The sequence below is a fragment of the Habropoda laboriosa genome, unplaced genomic scaffold (genome assembly GCF_001263275.1).
Source record: "Habropoda laboriosa isolate 0110345459 unplaced genomic scaffold, ASM126327v1 scaffold786, whole genome shotgun sequence".
NCBI lineage: Eukaryota > Metazoa > Arthropoda > Insecta > Hymenoptera > Apidae > Habropoda > Habropoda laboriosa.
Window position 1 is genome coordinate 545,587 of NW_017100969.1, and position 21,284 is coordinate 566,870.

Below are 21,284 nucleotides of genomic sequence, written 5' to 3' on the forward strand. Positions count from 1 at the left end.
ATCCTTATGAAAAGATTTTCTAACTGAAGAACGTTGAACTTTCTATTTTTTTAAGTGAATAAAATGACAAATTTTTATTTCTGACGAATTTAAACCGAATAATAACAATGAGCGTGACACAGAAAATTTGTGGACAGCGATAACGTTAAGCTCTCATTCATCGTTCACTTCTTCAAAATCCAGAGGTCCAATGGACTTACACCATTCCTGCATATGCATAGCGTCCATGCCATTCGAGTGGGTGATTCTTACTTATTTTGCCATCCACCGAGAAACTAATGAAGATACGCTTACACCACTTCTGCACAAAACAGAATGAAGGTTGAACTTTCGAGATGTGGTATTAAATCAAATAGGCAAAAAATTGACTTACATCACTTTTGCATTAAACGGCTCATTTAAAGAACACTGCACACAGCCCATAGCACGTGACGTACAATATCCATCGACGTACAGTCTGTTCCACAAGAGCGTGGACGCGATATCTCTGTGAAAATTAGTTCTTTCTGTAAAACATTTTATATACATCGAAACTACGTCTAATAAATTAATACGCGCTCAATTAACAGCGTGTCCAATCTCCACCATTAGCGATTATTACCTGACAACGTCTAGGTATACTTTCGACCAATTTCTTGGTACATGAGAGTGATAGAGACCTCCATGTTTCTCGAATGGATGTTTAACGCGTCTTTGGACAATTGGATTTTCATAAACAGACCAGGCACATCTGATACTTCAAGCCGAAAAAGATGCTTCATCGCTGAATACACCACTCCAATCGCGATCAACTTTTTCGTGTGCCCACGCCAGCCGACCTTCGTCGTGCTTCCTTGAAAGCAACGGTTTCGATAATGTACTGCTCCATCAAACATTATTTTCTGTCAAGCGACCTTTTAATGTCAAAATCCCTATATTTATGCCCTTTTCACCAAAAAAGCTTGCCCTTTACGCAAGCAAAATGTTGGATTCCTTGAAAATAGCCGGAAGATCACTTTATCTTCCCTTTTCGTGGTACCAATCTCGATCAGGGAGGTCATCGACACATTCAGTTCCTTTATATCGTTGTATCTACTTATTAACGAATTCACGAGATTAATGCATATATTTTTCTGCATTTTTAACACTCATTTTTCGCCCTTTTGGGTGATAACACAAGAAGACTGCCTCGAAACGTTTGGCGTACACGGCACTCATCTCGAAAAGGTCCGTATTTCTTAGTAACAAAAACGATACCAAGAGATTTAAAGCTAATGCGTATCAGAGGGAACTTCATATTTTTATGCTAACACAATCTCTCCCTCAATTGAAGGGAGAACAATCACGCTTTTGTGGAACAGACTGTATAACCAGTTTCTTAGTGATAAAATTTCGGAAGTAATTAAGTCGATGTGCGAAGATTCCTCCGGAAATATATGATTGAAGAGATGATTAGAAATGGAAACACAAAGCAGTAATGAATCGTTGAATTTTCGCTCCTGAACATCCATTCAGGAGCAGCAGTCAGCGAAACTGCTACGTTTTTAGCCGTCGGTATATTTAACGAGGAAGTTTCCTGTTTTCCTGTTGCTGTATTGAGAGTGATTATTGTCCAGCAAGCAGAGATGTACGTATATTCCCGACATGAAAATTGGTCGACAGACGCTGCCAAGAAGGCTACGGTTGTTCGTAGAAAAGAAAAATGAACCGAGCAGAACGATTTGATCGATAGCAAGGTCCACTGCATGGTCCTGGACCGACAGATTAGTTGAAAGTATAAGCATTTTGATTTAAACATGTATTTCTCGAAACCGTATTTATTGAAATGGCTGTCACGATATCTCAAATTCTAGTTGACTAATTGACTCGAAATTTTGCATGTACCTTCGGTAGATGTACCGTTATCGCGAGATCCAGAGGAACCAAAACGTTCCAATTTTTTTCTAATTTTATAACCCACAAAATGGAAAATGGGAAAATCGACATTCAAAATTCATGGTGTCCACATTCTTTTAGTTTTCAATATTTTTTTTTTTCTTTTTATCATGCTTCATATCACAGCCACATTCATATTAATTTTGGCTTTTTCGTTTCGGGTAAGTATGTCAGCCAACTTTTTTTTTTTTTTTAAGAGACTAATATTACGAAATTTCTTTTATTTCTGACCTTGAAGGTCATGGTATTCCATATGGTTGAATTTATCTTGACTGTCTCTTTCGTAACATATAAATAAAACATATATCATTCCGTTTAAAAAACTGAAGATCACCTTCATTCCTCGAAAAGCATTGCAAAAATAAAAATAAAAGTACTTAACATTTGCGAGGAAAACGTTGATCCAATATACCGCAAACACTCTACACAATATGGTTAGATTGTAATTACTAGTGTAAAGATTAACGTACTACACGATCGTGTAACAAGAAAGCGAAATAAGTATACCTACCGTAGGAATTATCTATCACGTGCAAATTACGCAAATGTTTGTGATTTGTAAAGATTATGTATTTCTGTTCGTTTGAACTTATCATTAGATAAAGTATGAAGTATAAAAAATCTTTTACGATAGTGTTTAGTACTGAATGTTTATTTATTATTACAGTAATTTCAACTATTTAACTTCGTTTCAATGTACTTTCTACTATCCTTATCCCGAATAAAACGTAATCGATAATTTTAAAAGACTTCAAACAACCGGTGGTGTAAAAACGCTTAATTTTAATAACAAATGTAATGTTTACTAAGAGTGAAATGTTATCTTGTAAAAAATGTAAACGTGCGACCGAATCACTTTTTATCAACGATATTATAAAGTCAAGCTTGATTTATAAATTGTGTTTTTCCTGTGGGGTCATGTTCATACAGGGGATCATTGGTCGACATTTTATGGTCCTCATTTACTTAAAGCGACAACAAGCAGTACATGTGTGCGTATGCATCAGTCTATTGACGTCGTTCTAGACCTAACTTCCGCGTTGTTCTATTCGCCAAACATTCTGCTGTCCTTTTCATTTCTTATCCGCTTTCTTTCCTTTAATTTTCCCCTAACTATAAATTCATCATATTTAGGGGTACATAAATTCATCATTTTAGAGGTACACGTTGACCGCCACGCCAGATTTACATGCTTTGCACGCGGGACCACAAGAAAATTTTCATTATTCTAAGTATAGTATTATATTATGCTTTATTATTGTTATTGTAGGAACCGACGGAACAATTTTGAGGGACCCAACGGGAATCGAACCCGGGACCTTCGGGCTTGGCAAGCCGAGGGGCTTTGCGCACTACGTCAACTACTCTCTCTCTCTATTTTCCCTGGTCGGTTTCCTATTTGGGTATGGAGGGAAAATAATGTCTAGTTAGCTATGATGTTCGAAATTATTCGTTTTATTTTAATTATTCTAAACATTGGTGGCCCTCCGGTCACAGGTGACCAACGTGGCAGTCACGTGTTAAAATAAGTTATTTCATATGTATATACTTTATCGTAACGTGACAAAATTTCAGAAACGATGGAATCCAATGACAATGTCGCACTAGTCGGAACATGGCCGACATAACCTAACCTATTTATTAGTTTTTCGATTCGCATCATTTTGCCAAAGTGAGCGACTAGTCTTTAACTCTTTGCACTCGAAGTACTCCCTCAGGCACAGACAATGTTTGAAGTTGTACTCGAAGTGTGTCTCAACCACGCTAAATAAAGAACGTGAAAAAATATTGTCTTCTCAGTCTTACTTGTAATATTTACTTTCAAATAAATAATGTATTACGGATGCGTAACAAGTCGAAAAAAATCCGAGTTGCTGCAAGATTTACTCGAGAAAAAAATCCGAGTGCAATATTTAGTAATACTTATTGTGTAAATATTACAATGAAAAATAAATCTGCTTTGCACAAACCCGTTGTGTCTGTTTATAGCACTCAGTTGCACAACATTTTCCATAATGCAGTATTATTGCATTTACTGTAAATGCAACATTATAATGTGTTGGGTTGAGCAGAAAATTCGTGCCGATTTTTAAGTAAATAAGTAAATTGTATGTTTTAAAGCAATAATTTCTGTACTCTATAAGATATGTACCGTTTTGTTCTATAACTTTTCAAAAAGTTTATTTTCCTTGTGATCAAAATTTTCTTCCATCTTCAAAATACTATTTAGTATGTAAGTACATTGTAACGAATAGACTTCCAAGAGACACGTGAAAAATTTATCTGTCAGAATATTATGCGAACTTCATGTGTTTTCATCGAGTTTTATTTGTTCCAGCGTATTCAAACATTATCTATGAAAAAACAGCACGAACTTTCTGCTCAACCCAATAATGCAAAAGTTAATCTAGCTTGGACAAGTTAAAGAACCGTAGAAAATAAAATGCAATTATATAACCAGTTTATACATAATGAAATTTAGAGATACATACACTATTGTCCAAAAGTATGGGGTCATTACCTCACCTTTGTTAACTTTGTCTTCATGAATCATAATTGAAACAGAATCTGTTTACATAAATTATAAAGCCCATTAATATTTCAAATAAAAAAGATGCAATAACAAGTGAAACGTTTTCACTCGTTAATTTGAAATGCATGTATAAAATCGATAGTACATATATAACTAAATATGTAAATGTTTACGTTCCAAATTTTTCTGATTAGTTAATTGTAGCTCACCTTGTTACATATCAGTTCACTTCAGAGTTAAGACTAAATAACGCTTTGCAAATTTAACTTATGTCAACTTACTTTTCTAGTGAAAAATATCCACGATGCTGAACATATTAGGAACGTGCAGTACACTTTTTTTTTTCTTTTTTTTTTTACGTGGGGAAATCTTCATGGACGCCCCGCCCCCCAGGGGTGGACTCTTACCGGCTAAAACTCCACGGTGGCCATCCTTGGCACTCCGGGGGTGGGCCCGGGACCTCTTACGAACACAACCGGACACACCCCACGCCGGGCCCCTCCCTCGAGATGTTCGAGGAGGGAGGGGCTCATCCCGGAGGGGGTCAGACGGACCCCCTCTCAACTCCGAGGCGACGTCCCCACCGCGGGCCGCGTGCAATAGGCTACCGAGTCCCCCCTCGGCAGCCCTGCAGCCCCAGTCGCCGCGCAAATATTTGGGCATGCCCCGCCCCCCGTGAGGGAGGCGGGACTTTCCCGCGCGAGCGACCACCAACTAGGACCCGGCGGGAGGAGCGGTACGTCCTCCCCCGAGCCCGTGCACTCGGGTTCCTCGGGGTCGTGAACTCCCGTACCGTGACCGATGGAAAAAGTCAGTCGCGGCCCCTGAGGTCACGTGTAGTACACAAGTACCGATTTGTTTTATGTCAGGATTGACTTTACAACCAGTCTTTAACGCGTTGAATACTATATCAATTATCACCAACTTGTTGAATTTGCTACAGGAAAACGAAGAAAAAGGAAATTTACTATAACTGTTAGAAGTTATATTTTTAAATTCACCGCCTATGGCGATTTCATTTCTTCGTTATATTTTAATCGCGCCATCTGTTCCTTTTCTTTACCTTATTCTACACTTCCGGTGTCTCTCTATTGTAAGCGGTGTGGCTGTTTTAAAGCATAAGTGTATCATATAAACTGTGTAAGAGTTCTGTTCCTAGAATTAAGCGTTCTGAAATATAAAATCTAAGTCTAAAGAATTTACTATACATCATATCAATTTGCAGGTAGGGGAAAAAAGGTCATTTGGTTCAAGTCTGTTCTCGGGCGATGCACTTTGCGTCCTTTAAACTTTCTTGCTGCCTCTTTAAACACCGTTTATGTAGGAGCACGCGCACGCGTTACCATATGTAATCTAAACTTGAATTTAATAGATATTGCATGTACAAGTAAAATGATATTTACAGTCACGACCTCTTAGATTGCGAGATAAAAAAATTCTTCACTAAAAATTAAAATACTTTCTTCACAAAATCTGTAAAGCTGTTTTCCATAGGTCAAAAAAAAATTATCCTGCAGAAGCAAATATTGCAAAAATACCTAACAATAAGGCCAACTCCTTTCTAGTTTTCTTAACTGAATTTAAATTTTCGTAAAAATCAGTACGTTTTATTAATAAAAATAAGTTTAGGTTGCTAAGTCGATTCCCACAAATGTCCTATCTAAAAAATTTCTTTTGCTTAAATCATTAGTAGTACGTCTGCAAAATATGTCTGTGAAGTTACAAACTGAAATTCGAAGTATTAATAAGACTACAGTTACATTAACCACGGAGACTCAAAAACGTACATGACAATTTTAGTTTTGAATTCACAATTTTTCAGTCACGTTGAAAAACAAATGGGTACTCGGCTTCGGAATATAAAAAAGAAAAAAAGCAAAAACTTGGAGGGAAAGGTAAGTTAACATATGTCCTTACAAAAAACTGACAAATTATTACGACTTAGCAATAAGGAGAAATGTTAGCTCCGTTGATGAAATGGCGTAATTAAAATTCAATTTTGGACAGCAATACAAATTTGTCACAGACATTTACATCGCGGAGCGGCTGAAAAGGTAGGAACATCGCAACTGGAATAGAACTAAGGAGGCTCAAGCAACAACAATTTGAACAGGAAAAATTTTTCGAGGAAGTAGAAAGTTTGCTGAATGTGTCTGAAATAGTTGACTAGCAAAAAACAGCTGTAAGTTTCTAAAAATTCTTACTTTTCAATACCTAAAACTTTAAACGCGCTTTCCCTGAAACGACTTTTTTCAAATTGGCGTGCAGCATAACTCAAAAAATATTCAACCTATTGACTTGTCCTTGTGCGAGAATGTAGATTGACATATTCCGCTCTGGATGAACCTACGTGTTTATAGATATTATTCATTTTAATTACTTTTATTACATGATTAAAACGAAAATATTTCGTCAAAATCGCAACTTTTTCTTCAAAGTGCCGCTACTTCCACAATTTTGCATCTTTCTTGGCAAATTTAGGTTCATCCATAGCGTAATTTTATAAAGAACAGAAAACTGTCTGAATTTTCTGTTTTAGGTGAATTTAACGGACGCTAGACTGCACGTCGACCTAGAGGCCGCGAAGACATACCTTTACAGTTTATAACAATCGAATTATTTAACACCGAAAAAAATATTTTCTACTTGTTTAGATGTTGAATAAAGTGTCCTAGAAGTTTCAAAAAGATCTATTCCACAGTTTCTGAAGAATAAATTCACAAAAATCACCTAATTTTCAGCGAGTTACACGAGCCTCTCCCCTTAACCCCTTAACATATGATTTCTTTTCTGACTGTGCATCTAAGCGTCAGCCATTTACTGTTTCAGTTCGTATCAGGTAACTAAAGCCAATCTGTTACAGATTAATTACATTTAGTGATCCTCAGTCTTACAAATTCAAACAAAAGTTGGGATTACAATTAATTCTTACTAATATAACGATTTTTGTCACATCTTAACCGGAATCTCTGCCACGAGTCAGACTCGTTGCTATAAGTTAAGGGGTTAAATCATATGTTTACTACCCTCATATTTTGAGAACGATTTTCACCCTTTCCATGTGGACAATTATCGATAAAAAGAAACACGTTTCGATTATTTTTTTGAGCACTACCATATAACAAAGTTGCATCAATATCGGTCGATTATCACTTCGCGGTGTTCCCTTGTCGAATAAGAACAAACTGAAACGTACGTGCAAAGCGGAGTCGCCGTTTCTATCCTTCGCCATCGCATCACCCACGTCCCGGGTCAAAGACTTTGCTTAAACAATACAGGACGACTGCAAATGTATTTGGCATACAAATTCATCGTGAAACTTTGCTTGATCGATATTCGTTTTGCATCGACTCAGTGTGAAAAAAGATTCACGTCCGCGGCTAAAAATAGCCCACAAATTGTGCGTTCTTATTATTATTGGACAATTTTGCGTCGCTGTCGCGTGAAGGGGACACAAAGGAAACGCGTTGCGTTTTCATCAAATCCTTTTTCTCGCTCATTGACGCACGCAAATGAAGGTCATTGTCGTTGCTTACTGAAATTTACGCCAGATTTCACGTCGGTCGTTCCATTAAAGGCAATGCGAATTTTTAGCAAAAAACATTTACGATGTGTACACTTCCATCCGTAAGTCATCGAACAGAGTAAAGTTGGATGAATTTATGTTACAGTTACAAAATGAAGTTAACATTTACTAATTGTTTCTATCGTAAAGCGAATATTTTTGCTCGAAAGGGACGAGTGTCCGATGATTCAATGGAGGGGAGCGTGACGTGAGTCCTCCTTCCTTTTCCGCCTTGCTTTGCATTTCACTGATCACAGTTTAACATAATCATTCACGGTTTATTTAAATGAAACTACGTTCAAGTAGTCGTTTTCACAATTACCTGTCTGTCCTTCTACAAACAGTATTATGCATTTTTCTAGATAAAAAAATTCATACTTTCAGCTGTTAACGTGGAATAAGTTTTAACAATGGCTCGCTGTTTTACACTACCCTGTGCAAGAGTTAAATATATTTTATACGATACATTTCAAAATTCGATTTTGTTGTGTTTCCAACGATTTTTTAACGATACAAATGGCACATGTACGTATTTTCTGCGAAAACTGTATTGCTAAGTTATTTCATTTCATCGAGCTGTTATTCTGAATCACACAAAATAACTAAAAATATAGATACAGACAAAGAGTTGTTTCTTTATGAAAAAATAAGCGAAAAATATGGAATAAATTTTGTTCATTGCTTGCCTAGTTTTCGAGAAAAATCACTTTGATTGTAAAATTATAATACCTACTACAGTAGGATGCAATGTTCAACTGCTAATTTTAATTACTTATTTTATGAAATAACGTAAAGCAATTGATTTTGGTAATGAACAGCATGCAATTTGTAAAAATAATCACACCCTACTTGCAACCCAATAACTGAACCTAAACATCCATTCGATTCTTACGTTTTGAGCATTCTTCATTTGCACCTATCTCTCTACAAACCTTATTCACTACTATCATTCGCAAAGCTTACTGATTTCTACACTACAATGTCAGCATTAAACAATATTATGTAACATAATTTAAACTAACAATTTGACCATAAACAAGATTTGTCTTATGCACTGTGTAATCAATCGGTGATCTTTTATGTTTAAAATCATTTTTCTGGGAAAATAGGTAACCAATGAAAATGGCTTTACTCCACATTTTTTACTTATTTTTTTATATTCTATTTATCCTATATATACTATATCATGTCATATCATTATTCAGCATAGATATGAAATGTCAATCATGAGTTAACAGACTGTCTCCCCTTGAAATCTCTTATCATGCTGGATATGCAGCAAATTTGCCTTATCTTTTAACTCCAGCTGTTAAATGTTAAAACTGGAACGGTACTCGATTGAAACTTATCTGCAACAATGCAATCTGAATACACCAGTGACGTCAAAGCTTCGTACAACATGACTCTACTTACGAAACGAACAAGTTACAAGCTTCTTTTTCCGCTTCCCTGTCACGATGTAACCGAAGGCTAGAGCAGAGGTGCATAATTTATTGTTCAACGTATTTGTGAAATGAAGACATTTGCTCCTTTTTTCTCCGTTAAAACAAAACGATATAATTTGTTGGAGTAATTACATATATGATAATTATATCGTAAAATAGTAGTATTAGGTGTAGATAGCCGCCGAGTTTCTATCGCGATGGTATTCACAAGTTACCAGAAAAATGGCAAAAGATCATCAACAATAATAGAAATTATTTCGATGATTGATCTGTTTTCTCATTATTTTTAAATAAAACTTTTATTGTATCCAAAAATCGGAAAAGAATTCATTTCTACACCTAATATTTGAACCTTTCACAAGCAGATTACATAGGAATTTCATTGCCATGTCTAAATGTTTACCGACTGCCGATCACTTAAATAAAAGTACAAACGCGACTAACGTCGGTAAAAACTTAATTAAAAATTTAATTAATTAAAACGTCGGGAAACTTAGCACAAAACTTCTTTTTCCGTAAGATCTCAGATAATTAGCAAATTCTGTGTTTGTTTCCTTATCTATCAAACATGTGATGAAACTTGTCAGCAGCAACTTATCACCTCGAGTTAGCTGTTAGTTTATTCATACATTGAAATTTCGAATTTCGATTTACTCCCTTACATGGAAAGTACTCGTTCCAAATTTCACGTATAAATGAATCGCAGTGCCGAACAATTTTAAGGAAACCCGAATTTCAAGCGACTCTCTCTGTGCGCACAACTTTGATTCCCCGTTTGATAAAGAATTTTTCGAAAGCTCTTCAGCTGGTCATGCGACGATATTTGCATCGAAGACGGCTTATCACACATTCTACACATATTTTATCTTAAGTGTGCTGTGATTCTTTGCATTTAAACGATCCCAAGTTTATGTCGGTTACAAACGTTCACGTGCGACCGTAAGTATGCCGTGAAGTCTGCTATTGACATTCTGAATGGGATTTTAGATTGATATTTCGTAGTATTAGTGTTTTATGATGCTCAGGGCCGCGTTAATACTTCCGGAGGCTCTAGACACGGCGCCATTACGACGCCTCAAAAGAACAAATAAATAAATAAATAAATATGCAATCTGAATACACCAGTGACGTCAAAGCTTCGTACAACATGACTCTACTTACGAAACGAACAAGTTACAAGCTTCTTTTTCCGCTTCCCTGTCACGATGTAACCGAAGGCTAGAGCAGAGGTGCATAATTTATTGTTCAACGTATTTGTGAAATGAAGACATTTGCTCCTTTTTTCTCCGTTAAAACAAAACGATATAATTTGTTGGAGTAATTACATATATGATAATTATATCGTAAAATAGTAGTATTAGGTGTAGATAGCCGCCGAGTTTCTATCGCGATGGTATTCACAAGTTACCAGAAAAATGGCAAAAGATCATCAACAATAATAGAAATTATTTCGATGATTGATCTGTTTTCTCATTCTTTTTAAATAAAACTTTTATTGTATCCAAAAATCGGAAAAGAATTCATTTCTACACCTAATATTTGAACCTTTCACAAGCAGATTACATAGGAATTTCATTGCCATGTCTAAATGTTTACCGACTGCCGATCACTTAAATAAAAGTACAAACGCGACTAACGTCGGTAAAAACTTAATTAAAAATTTAATTAATTAAAACATCGGGAAACTTAGCACAAAACTTCTTTTTCCGTAAGATCTCAGATAATTAGCAAATTCTGTGTTTGTTTCCTTATCTATCAAACATGTGATGAAACTTGTCAGCAGCAACTTATCACCTCGAGTTAGCTGTTAGTTTATTCATACATTGAAATTTCGAATTTCGATTTACTCCCTTACATGGAAAGTACTCGTTCCAAATTTCACGTATAAATGAATCGCAGTGCCGAACAATTTTAAGGAAACCCGAATTTCAAGCGACTCTCTCTGTGCGCACAACTTTGATTCCCCGTTTGATAAAGAATTTTTCGAAAGCTCTTCAGCTGGTCATGCGACGATATTTGCATCGAAGACGGCTTATCACACATTCTACACATATTTTATCTTAAGTGTGCTGTGATTCTTTGCATTTAAACGATCCCAAGTTTATGTCGGTTACAAACGTTCACGTGCGACCGTAAGTATGCCGTGAAGTCTGCTATTGACATTCTGAATGGGATTTTAGATTGATATTTCGTAGTATTAGTGTTTTATGATGCTCAGGGCCGCGTTAATACTTCCGGAGGCTCTAGACACGGCGCCATTACGACGCCTCAAAAGAACAAATAAATAAATAAATAAATAAATAAATTTGGCGTTTCCGTTTTCAGCGGCCTCTTGTTTTTATATTATGAATTTCATATTTCAAAATAAGTATTTTATCTTGCAACTATAACTAGGCTGCTTTTTATATTGTAGTTTTGTGAGGAGTAAGGATTTAAAATGTGGCCCCATAGAGAGTGAGGCCCCAGCTTGCGCCTTACGGTAAAGACGGCCCTGATGATACATGCTACTGAGACTTATACTGCGTATCTGATAATAGTTGGTAGAAAATTTAAGGGGCGATTCTACAAGCCAAAACAAACCACGACGAAAGTCAAATATAGCAAAATTGTGTTTAAGGCTCCAATTTATAGTTATTAACATTTAAAAATCGGCTAAAATGCCCCTGGGAGGTGGCAAACCGCGCTACACCAACGAATATCGGTCAGATCAAGACACGAGGAATAGGTATATGTAGAGGTCTTCAAAGCGAATGACACATGCCCGGCAACTTACCACGTACACTCCCGTTCATAAGTATTAACCCTACTGCGTTCTTCGTTTTGACTGTACACTTGAGACTTTTGGGTCAAAAAGGACCTAAGACCTTATGTGTAATAATTTTTGTTTCCAACGCGACATACGAACCTAGACAATAAACGTTTAAAATAATGTTAAGGAACGTAAACTTGATAACAGCAAAAATTACTAAAAATATAAAAAGGCGGTGGGTCAAAAAAGACCCGAAGACCGCTCTAGCGTTAACCTCTTCAGGGACACCGACACATATGTGTACCTTTAAATTATCCGAAAATTCCAATATTTGCGATAGAAAAAATATGAAAGCACAATCTCCCGAAATCTCCAAAAATCTCCTAAGGAAATTAGTTTAATTGCTATCGATTTAACATGAATATAAATGTGACTACATAAAAAATTAGATCGATATTTTCTAATTTTAAAGAAAATCGTCCCTGAAGAGGTTAAGACACTCGTCGAATGTGAACTAAATCTAAACAGTTATTACAAAATTATTCAAAACCGAAAGAAAATGATTCAGTTTGGAATCTCTTAGTACAAGAAGAACATTTATTTTTCAACACTACCACTAAATAAGTCATACTTCATTCGTAACTATATTTATAAAGTCCAAAAGATAAGGCAATAATTAAATTTTGCTTTCTTTTCATTGCACTTCCTTTCCTAATTTTTGTAAATTCACAGTTTCTGGATAAGTGTAACCACAAGTCGTATTTTCTTTGCAACTGTGGTATGTTAAAAGTGGACAACTCTGACAGTATGTGGAAATATTAAAAATAGATAGATTAGTAATGATAAAACTCGGTAACAAAATTGGTTGTTCTGCTAATGAGTTCAAGATCTTTAATTGTAGTATTAACATGACAATATGATACAAACTTTGGCAGAGAAATGTAATTTAAATTATACAATGTAAGGCGTTGTGCGACGCGCCTAAGCAACGACCGCGGGACCCGAGCCGCAGGGGGCCCTAGACAAGGAGCAGCGCAGGCTGTACCCCCACCCCACGGCTTGCAGGGCCCAACGGCGGAAGAAGCGTATAAAAACGGGAAAAAGGGCAGCGGCCCACACATTATCGTACCCAACCATCGACCAGCGAACCAACGTCATTTTAAAAATCAGTTATTCTAAGCCCCTGTAATTCTTTACTCTTACAATAATATTTTCTGTACAGACGTTATGGGTGTCATAATACTTATGAACGATAATGTACAAGTCGTAAAGGAGACTGTAACATTGGGCGCCGTGAACGACATTACTTACTTCTACGGCACTACCGTTTACTTCATCATGATACAGGTGCATATCGAAAAATTTTTTAAATCTCTATTTCATTGTATACTGCAATATATGTACAAATACAATGTACTCTACAGTATTGGCATACACTAAATTAAGCAAGGAAAACTAAAGAAACATAAATTAAACCTACATTGAAACTGCATTAATATGTATTAAATTGAAACGTCTAGCTGAATCAGCATGGTAAAAGTGCCCCCAAAATCAAATGAAACGTGTGATACGCCAATTGAAAGAGCTTCCTAGAAAACCCATTTCGACAAAGTTTTAGCCCGCTACCCCAATTATTAAGGTAGTTATCGACCTAAACTTAATTTTCAGTTCATGCTTGATTTTTCATTTATTCTACCCATTAAAAAATTATAAAAAAAATCTGAGAATTTTTTCAGATACTTTGAAAAACCTATTCTTAAAAAATTAAGAAACATTTAAAATGTTAATTTTTTATTGAAGTTATCAAGCGACAAAGTTTATATTTTTACAATAGAAGCTGCCTTCTATGTTTATTAACTAATAATTTTTTCAAATTTTTTGGAAGGGGGCGTCGCAGTTAAAAAATTAAAAGCCACTATTTTTTATATTTTTTGATAGGATCCAGTAAGCGGTAACATCAGAAGCACTTCTCGCATTAATCATAGAGATACTTATTTTAGTTACTGCCAAATACAAAAGACGGAATATAATACCTTTACGATAGATACGTCACCCTGGAAGAGTGGAAGGCTGTCCATGCAACGGAAAGTCCAAGCCATTAGGCCTTAACACCTCTTCGTATCCTTTCAGATCTTTCTAAATTAAAAACGATTACTCGTTCCGAATGAAATATAATGTAATACACGTGGAATTAGGAGGGGTTTAAGTCATCATTTAGCTGGTTTGGAATTTGTTTAAAAAATACGAACCTTTGAATTTGACAATTTTTGCACATTTTTATGAAAACGGACTGTGCTTATCAATTTTTATCTCGGAAACTATCGATTGATTATATTGTGTAAAACTTGCTCGTGCGATAATGACGGCTCTGTTTCCAGTGTAATGAAATAGTTTTCATTATATTCTTCCCTGCAGTCTCCAAATTCACCATACACAAAGATCCTGCCCATGCTATTGACCTTATTCTTTCCCGATGGAAGAAAACTACCACTTCCACGTGGTTTCTATCGAGCAATGACAACTTTTTCATAAATAATCAACAAGCAAGGAAACTGATATCTGTAAATCAGGTTGCAATTAACACTAGAACCACCGGTCGGGTCAAAATGACCCGTTAGCATCTTTCGAAAAAACGTGACTGGTCAGTATTATCGTTTGTAACTTTCCGAGTTTATTTTCTACATGTATGCTTCTATTTGAATGGATCTGAATCGAATTTTCCAATCACGGTTCAGTTACATAAAAATTCACTTTTGGAAAGTCGCTAACGACTTGGCTGGTAGTTCTAATGTTAAAAAGGTGTTATTGACTAAGAGTGGATACTGAAATACTTCTGGAGGTATAAATAGGGTCGTTTAGTCGTATACGAGACTTGTCGATGTTGCTTTTAGACCATATTGAAGATACTATTGGGTATGAGCGGTACAGACAACTTGGCTTACCTGAAACGGGGGTACACCAGTCCTTTTCCAGATCCCTGTGACGCTAATTTTAAAGTTTCCATCCTGCAAAAGGGCTCATTTTGTAGGTAGAATTTCAAGGAATGTGACCATATTTTTTTTTAATTTGAATACCTTTAGCCCGTCGTAGTGAAATGTAAGAAATAAGAATTTGTTTATAATTGTCAGTATTATAAAATCAATTTTTCAAATAACAGAAATTATCACAATAGGACCATCCTTGCAGATTTAAAAAAAATAAAAATGATCTCAATTCGACTGATAGTTTCCGAGATAAAAATTGATAAGCACAGTCCGGTTTCATAAAAATGTACAAAAATTTCAAAGTTCCGTATTTTTTAAACAAATTCGAAACTAGCCGAATGATGACTTAAACCCCTCCTAATTCCACGTGTACTACGTTATATTTCATTTGGAACAAAATCCCTGATGTCGACGTGAAAAAGTGATCGATTTCGCGTGAAATCACCCTTTCTGTTTTGTAAAGAGAAACCTGTTTCACCGCTACTGTTTTAAATCCACCAAGGAATTGCAGCATTGCAGCGTAAGGCTGTGGTGACAAATTGACGTTCTGACGAATGAAACATCTGAAGGCTGTAATGCATGCAATCATAAGAATTTGTATACAATTTAATTGTTTCGACATATTGAGTTCGTCAGAATGCCAGTTCGTCCGAATACGTATCCACTATAACCACAGCCTAACACGCCTACGGCCTCGTAATGCACAAAATTAATGTGTCCTTAAGCATACATATGTCGAAGCAACAGAAAGTCACGACACTATACTCTGTTCAATTTAAGAATAACCTCGTTTCGCACACGGGACGTGCCTAAGGCATGGCTAGAACGTCCAAACCCCCACTTAACCACCTACGTTCTTCTCCGTCTTGCCCTCTGCTACGCTCTCTGTCTATGCGCAGAACGGACGAGAATCGGTCCGAGAGCGAGGTTACTCTTAAATTGAACAGAGTACAGATACTGTTTTTCTAGTTTCTGGGGACAGATCAAGCTTGCACTCATACTCCGTGACACATGTAACGAAAGATTAACCCTTTCGTTACTAACGATGACTATAATCACCTATCGTCGAGCACTCGATGTGTACTAACGGTGATTACAGTCACCTATCGCCGAGCGCTCGATATATCCTACCGGCGTAGGACGCGTAGGGCGCTAATAACGTAGCTTGATATCTCCAGAGTAACCGATTTACTTTTATCGAATTGTTTTGTTGTATTGTCTTAACACTTAGCCAACCGCGCGCGCCACACCTGACCGCACGCTGTTTGTATTTTACGAAAGCAGAAAAGGTATTTTGTGAATAGCGAACAACTCCAGTTCAAGGCAGACTTTTAATAAAAGAAAAAGTAAACATGATAAAAGACAACGCGTTGCTAAGAGAAAAGTGGAGGATCTCCCCGGTCGGTCATGCAGCGACTTACTTCGCAGCGGGGAGATCTCCCCATTCGGTTGGCTAAGTGTCAAGAACTGTGAAAATGACGAAAAAAAAAAAAAAAAGAAATAACGTGACACTCTGTCGCTAAAGTGTACAGCGTACGCGCGGCCAACGCTGCCGTAGCGGAAGGGTTAAAGTTTTCACTTTAGCACAATCCACACAGTAATCAGCGGCACTCTAGACAATATTACGGATGAATCATTCTTCCGGGACATTACATGACCAGAGCTTGATATTCGTGACCCCTCTTTGTTGAACTTATTAATAGCCAATAGTAGTAAGGACACAGTTTAATCAAAACGATCGGTACTGTGGAAAAATGATACCGAAGAAAATTCTAGCAACCGATTTTCCCAAGTATTTTGATCTAGTAATTGCTATTCAACATCATAGCACGACGATATCGACTGGTTTAAATTCTTAGTAGATGTCTCTGATTACAGCCTACAAGCAAAGAGCAAACACGTCTCAGCCATAATTCGAACCACAAGGAAAATCGAGGGAAAAAGGATGCCTCCTCGAGCAGCACGTACGGCGCGTTCCGTCAGTGGCGAAGGAGCACATCAATGGGCTCGAATCGGTTCAATAGTGTCAGCTCTAGCTCAACTGGAGCCCTCGCCGAGCTGCCTAATGATGCAGCGACGATACAAAAGATGGAACAATTTCCTCTGGTTCTCTCCGATACCACTATGCCAGAAGAAGATCTCTCTTTAAAATTTCTAGCACTGGTATTAATCACGTTGCCTCTATTAGTGCTCCCTAAATCGAATTGTAAACATAAACAAAAGATAACAGAGAGATGAAGTCATATCGGCAGCTTTCGATACATGCATATGTAAATAGTTCATTTACCTTTGAATAGAATAGTTTTCAAATGATTAACAAAGATACGTTATCTTTGGTAATCGGTGTTTAGAATTCAACAAAATGACAGCATATCTGATAATTTCCTTGGTAAAGTAAAGTGTATCATTTTTTGTGCATTTTGGATGTAATTTGAATGTAAATACTGTCATTTAATTATTAGTCACGCTAAGAATTTATTTATTAATATTGGTACGCATTTAAGGTCACTTCGATGCAGCATTACAATTTCATAATAGATTGCAAAATAAAAAATAATGAAAAAGTATAGGGAGAAAAGCAATTGATAATAAAAACGATTGTACAGGTATATGAACGCCTTGTCCACGCGAAAATTTTAGATATCTATACGAAATATTAGCAAGAGCACACATTCTTATCATTAATGTTTATACTTTTTTCTAGTTGAAAAATTATATTTTTAGCTGTAATTGTTAAAGGAGAGTATAATATTTGGGATAAATAAATTTATGGTAAATAAAAGGAACAAATAAATCATTACATCTCAATGACTGATAATAATTAATAATATTATCTGTTAACATTTGAATATCTTTTTTACTGATATTAAGTATTAACATTTTCTTGTCATACTGACTTTTTAAAGACTTCCTGTTCATGGCACGTATCGAAACTATTCACACAACACAGTTCACTATTATTAAGAAACCTGTGTAATGTTCAAAAAGTCCTACACAACAAAATAAAATTTTTGCTTTGTGACAAATCTATTTAGACAGTAAAATCAGAAAAATTCAAATATCAAACGGCCTGAACAGGAAATTAAGTAATTTTTTCCAAAGAATGTTAAATGCAATTGATAATACTGTTGCAGTCTATATTTATAAAGTTAATAATCTTTCACTTAATTCGAGTAAATATTCAAGCGTCATTAAAGCAAAATATTATTAATATTTAGTAGTAACGTTTAGACTTATAAATATACCGAATAAATGAATTTTCAATAAAAATCTATTATTAGAAGTAAAATATTTAACGAAACGATACTATTGGAAATATACGCGTGCAGAAAGTCATCCTTGGGAAATCCTTGTAATTGCAATATCATTTTATAAGAATCGTATAATTTCTATATTGAATGAACATGATATCAAATTGTACAATTTCTGTTTTTAGTTATTTCATTATTATTAAAAGCTGTTCTAACCGTACATAATACCGATTTGATGTGCATTAGTATTTATTGAAGAAATATATTGTCTTGGATACAATTTTCTTTTTATGTTTCTTCTTGAATACTATAAATAAAAGTGTAATATCAATAATCAATATTTTTAAGATACAGAAAATTTTATAGAAAGCTAATAGTAAACCATTAATAATTCAATGGAGCCTGATGATAGTATTTACTACAGTCTATCATTGACTAAATCTTTCAAATATGAATTATTATTTACAATAATTTATTTTTAACTGGAATTTCTTAGTATTGTTACTGTAATAGCAGTAAATTTCAAGAAAAAAGAAAGACAATTTAAACTAACATTTTTATAATTCTAGTTTATACATTTAATGTCTAACTTCATTACCTGTATTTTCTATCTTTTGTATTAATTAGCTTTAATTGCAATTACTCTCAAATATCAATTGTATATAAAATGGAAAAGATAAACTAGCTATATTTCTTGTTTTTTTTTTTTTTTAATTTGTTTTCACAGAACGCCTTAGATTTAACAGCACCGGCCAGTGACGTTTTATTGAAGAACAGATTGAAGTCTTGGTTTCAATTATCCGGACATCCGGATGGGTTTGCACCTGCTGGACCTGGAACAGTTTGGAAACGAAAGACAGGAGGAATAGAAAATACAGAAAGAATTGTTTACGAAGCTCTTAGTAAAGACAAAGAATTGCGAGATTGCATACCGAGGTAAATAAAAAATTGATTGCTTAAACAATTTATTCAAATAAGAACAACTCATATTTTTGATATTATCTTATTATCCTGTGTTCAAAATTTCTAATGTTGTACTCTAAAAAAATTAATAAAGACGTTAATTCTCGCCTATTTTAAAACTTTTTCGTTGTTGCGACTTTGGGTGGTCTCAAAGTCATTTCAAAGACACGCTGAACTTGTTTTTTTCTGTACTTTCATGATAGATTTTTAATAATTTTTTGAAAAGTAATACAAACTAATAAAAAAATCCATCGTACTGTGAAAACTATACTGCCTTCTACATTCTATTGATTTCTTCGATTTAAAAGCATTTTATTTTGTTAATCCTAGATATTATCGGGAAGTGGAATATAAAGGTGAGACATTCATCGAACTGCAGAATTTACTGTTCGGTTTCAACGATCCCCACGTAATGGACATCAAAATGGGCACAAGGACATTCCTCGAATCCGAAGTGTCGAAGACGACCGCGAGATCAGATCTCTATCAAAAGATGATTGCGGTGGATCCGAACGCGCCGACCAAGCAGGAACATGAGCAGCGCGCTGTGACTAAATTGCGATATATGCAATTCCGTGAACAGCAGAGCTCAACTTGTAGCCACGGATTTCGAATCGAGGCTATGAAATTACCGGGTGCACCGCCGATCACCGACTTGAAGAAAGTCAAATCGCATCAGGAGGTGCTCGATACCATCAAGACGTTTCTTGGAACACGTAAGCCTACTCGCGAGAAACTGCTCACACGCCTGAGAAATCTTCGCTCGAAAATCGAAGCCTCTGAATACTTCAAAACTCATGAGGTTTGTTGATAAACCAAAAAAAAAAAAAAAAAAAAAATGTATATTTGGTACTGTTAATTTGAGTGCTCTCAAATATTCATTTAATTTTATGCACTTGACCGCTTAATAATTAAATAGAATAAAACATTCATTATAGGAGCATTAACACGTTCGTTGCTACCAGAAAATCGTGAGGGACGTATCATGTGCCGCCGATTACACAAGAGGCTGCATCGACCGTTGATGTCGCGATGGTGACCGATGGACACACTGTCGACACAGTTTCGACGCTAACACACGGAGCAAGTCATTCTTTGTTGACAATGCTTTGACGGCGGCAGCGAACGTGTTAAATCCTTTTAATTTTTATATAACAGTTTTGAATATTTCCTAATATTTTGGTCATTAAATATAGGTCTTCTGCCTATTTATTAAAGCCGTTTAAATTATTTGCTCTAGCATGAAAATCATGTATAAAAAAAAAGCAAATATGATTCAATAAATGTATCTTCATGTATAATAATTTGGTTTCTAGATCATTGGTAGTAGTATCTTCATGATCTACGATGATGACAAAGTTGGCGTTTGGTTAATCGACTTTGCCAAAACACGCGAGTTACCAAATGGACAAAGAGTAACACACAGAAAGCTATGGGAAGAAAGCAATCATGAAGAAGGATTCTTACTTGGTCTCGACAATCTTATTTCTACGATGGAAGAAGTCGATCTTTCAAAGACATAATTACAAAATTGTCTCATTCAAAAAACCAAACCTTATAAAGATCCTATTTTTGTCTCGTTGCAATAGCTTTTACAGTTAATTATTTTTATTAATATTTATGAAGTAAAGCAAGAAATATTCAATTTTCTCTAACAAAAAAGTACCTTTGTACATTTCTTCTAACGTAACAGTTTAAGAAGAAAAAATTTAAAAAGATGAGACTGCCTATAAAATATACATTGTTTTGAGATAACGAAAAACGATGTAAAGCGGAAGACTGCTTATTATTGCATTTTTTCTATAAACTATTTTAGCCGAAAAGAAATTTTATAAATAATGATCTACAACAAATTTAGCGTGCATACAAAATATACATTG

At 35.5% G+C, this 21,284-nt stretch overlaps 1 protein-coding gene across 1 annotated transcript in view; it reads left to right on the forward strand.

Moving 5' to 3' along the window:
• The window catches only part of LOC108577684 (inositol-trisphosphate 3-kinase A), a 41,829-nt gene extending 20,902 nt beyond the window's left edge, over window positions 1–20,927 (forward strand). The window contains exons 2-5 of the mRNA XM_017940874.1: window positions 17,069–17,353; window positions 19,169–19,377; window positions 19,735–20,206; window positions 20,721–20,927. Coding sequence (XP_017796363.1) covers window positions 17,069–17,353; window positions 19,169–19,377; window positions 19,735–20,206; window positions 20,721–20,927 — 1,173 coding nt within the window. The remainder of the gene's footprint in view (window positions 1–17,068; window positions 17,354–19,168; window positions 19,378–19,734; window positions 20,207–20,720) is intronic.
• The last annotated feature ends 357 nt before the right edge of the window (window positions 20,928–21,284 follow it).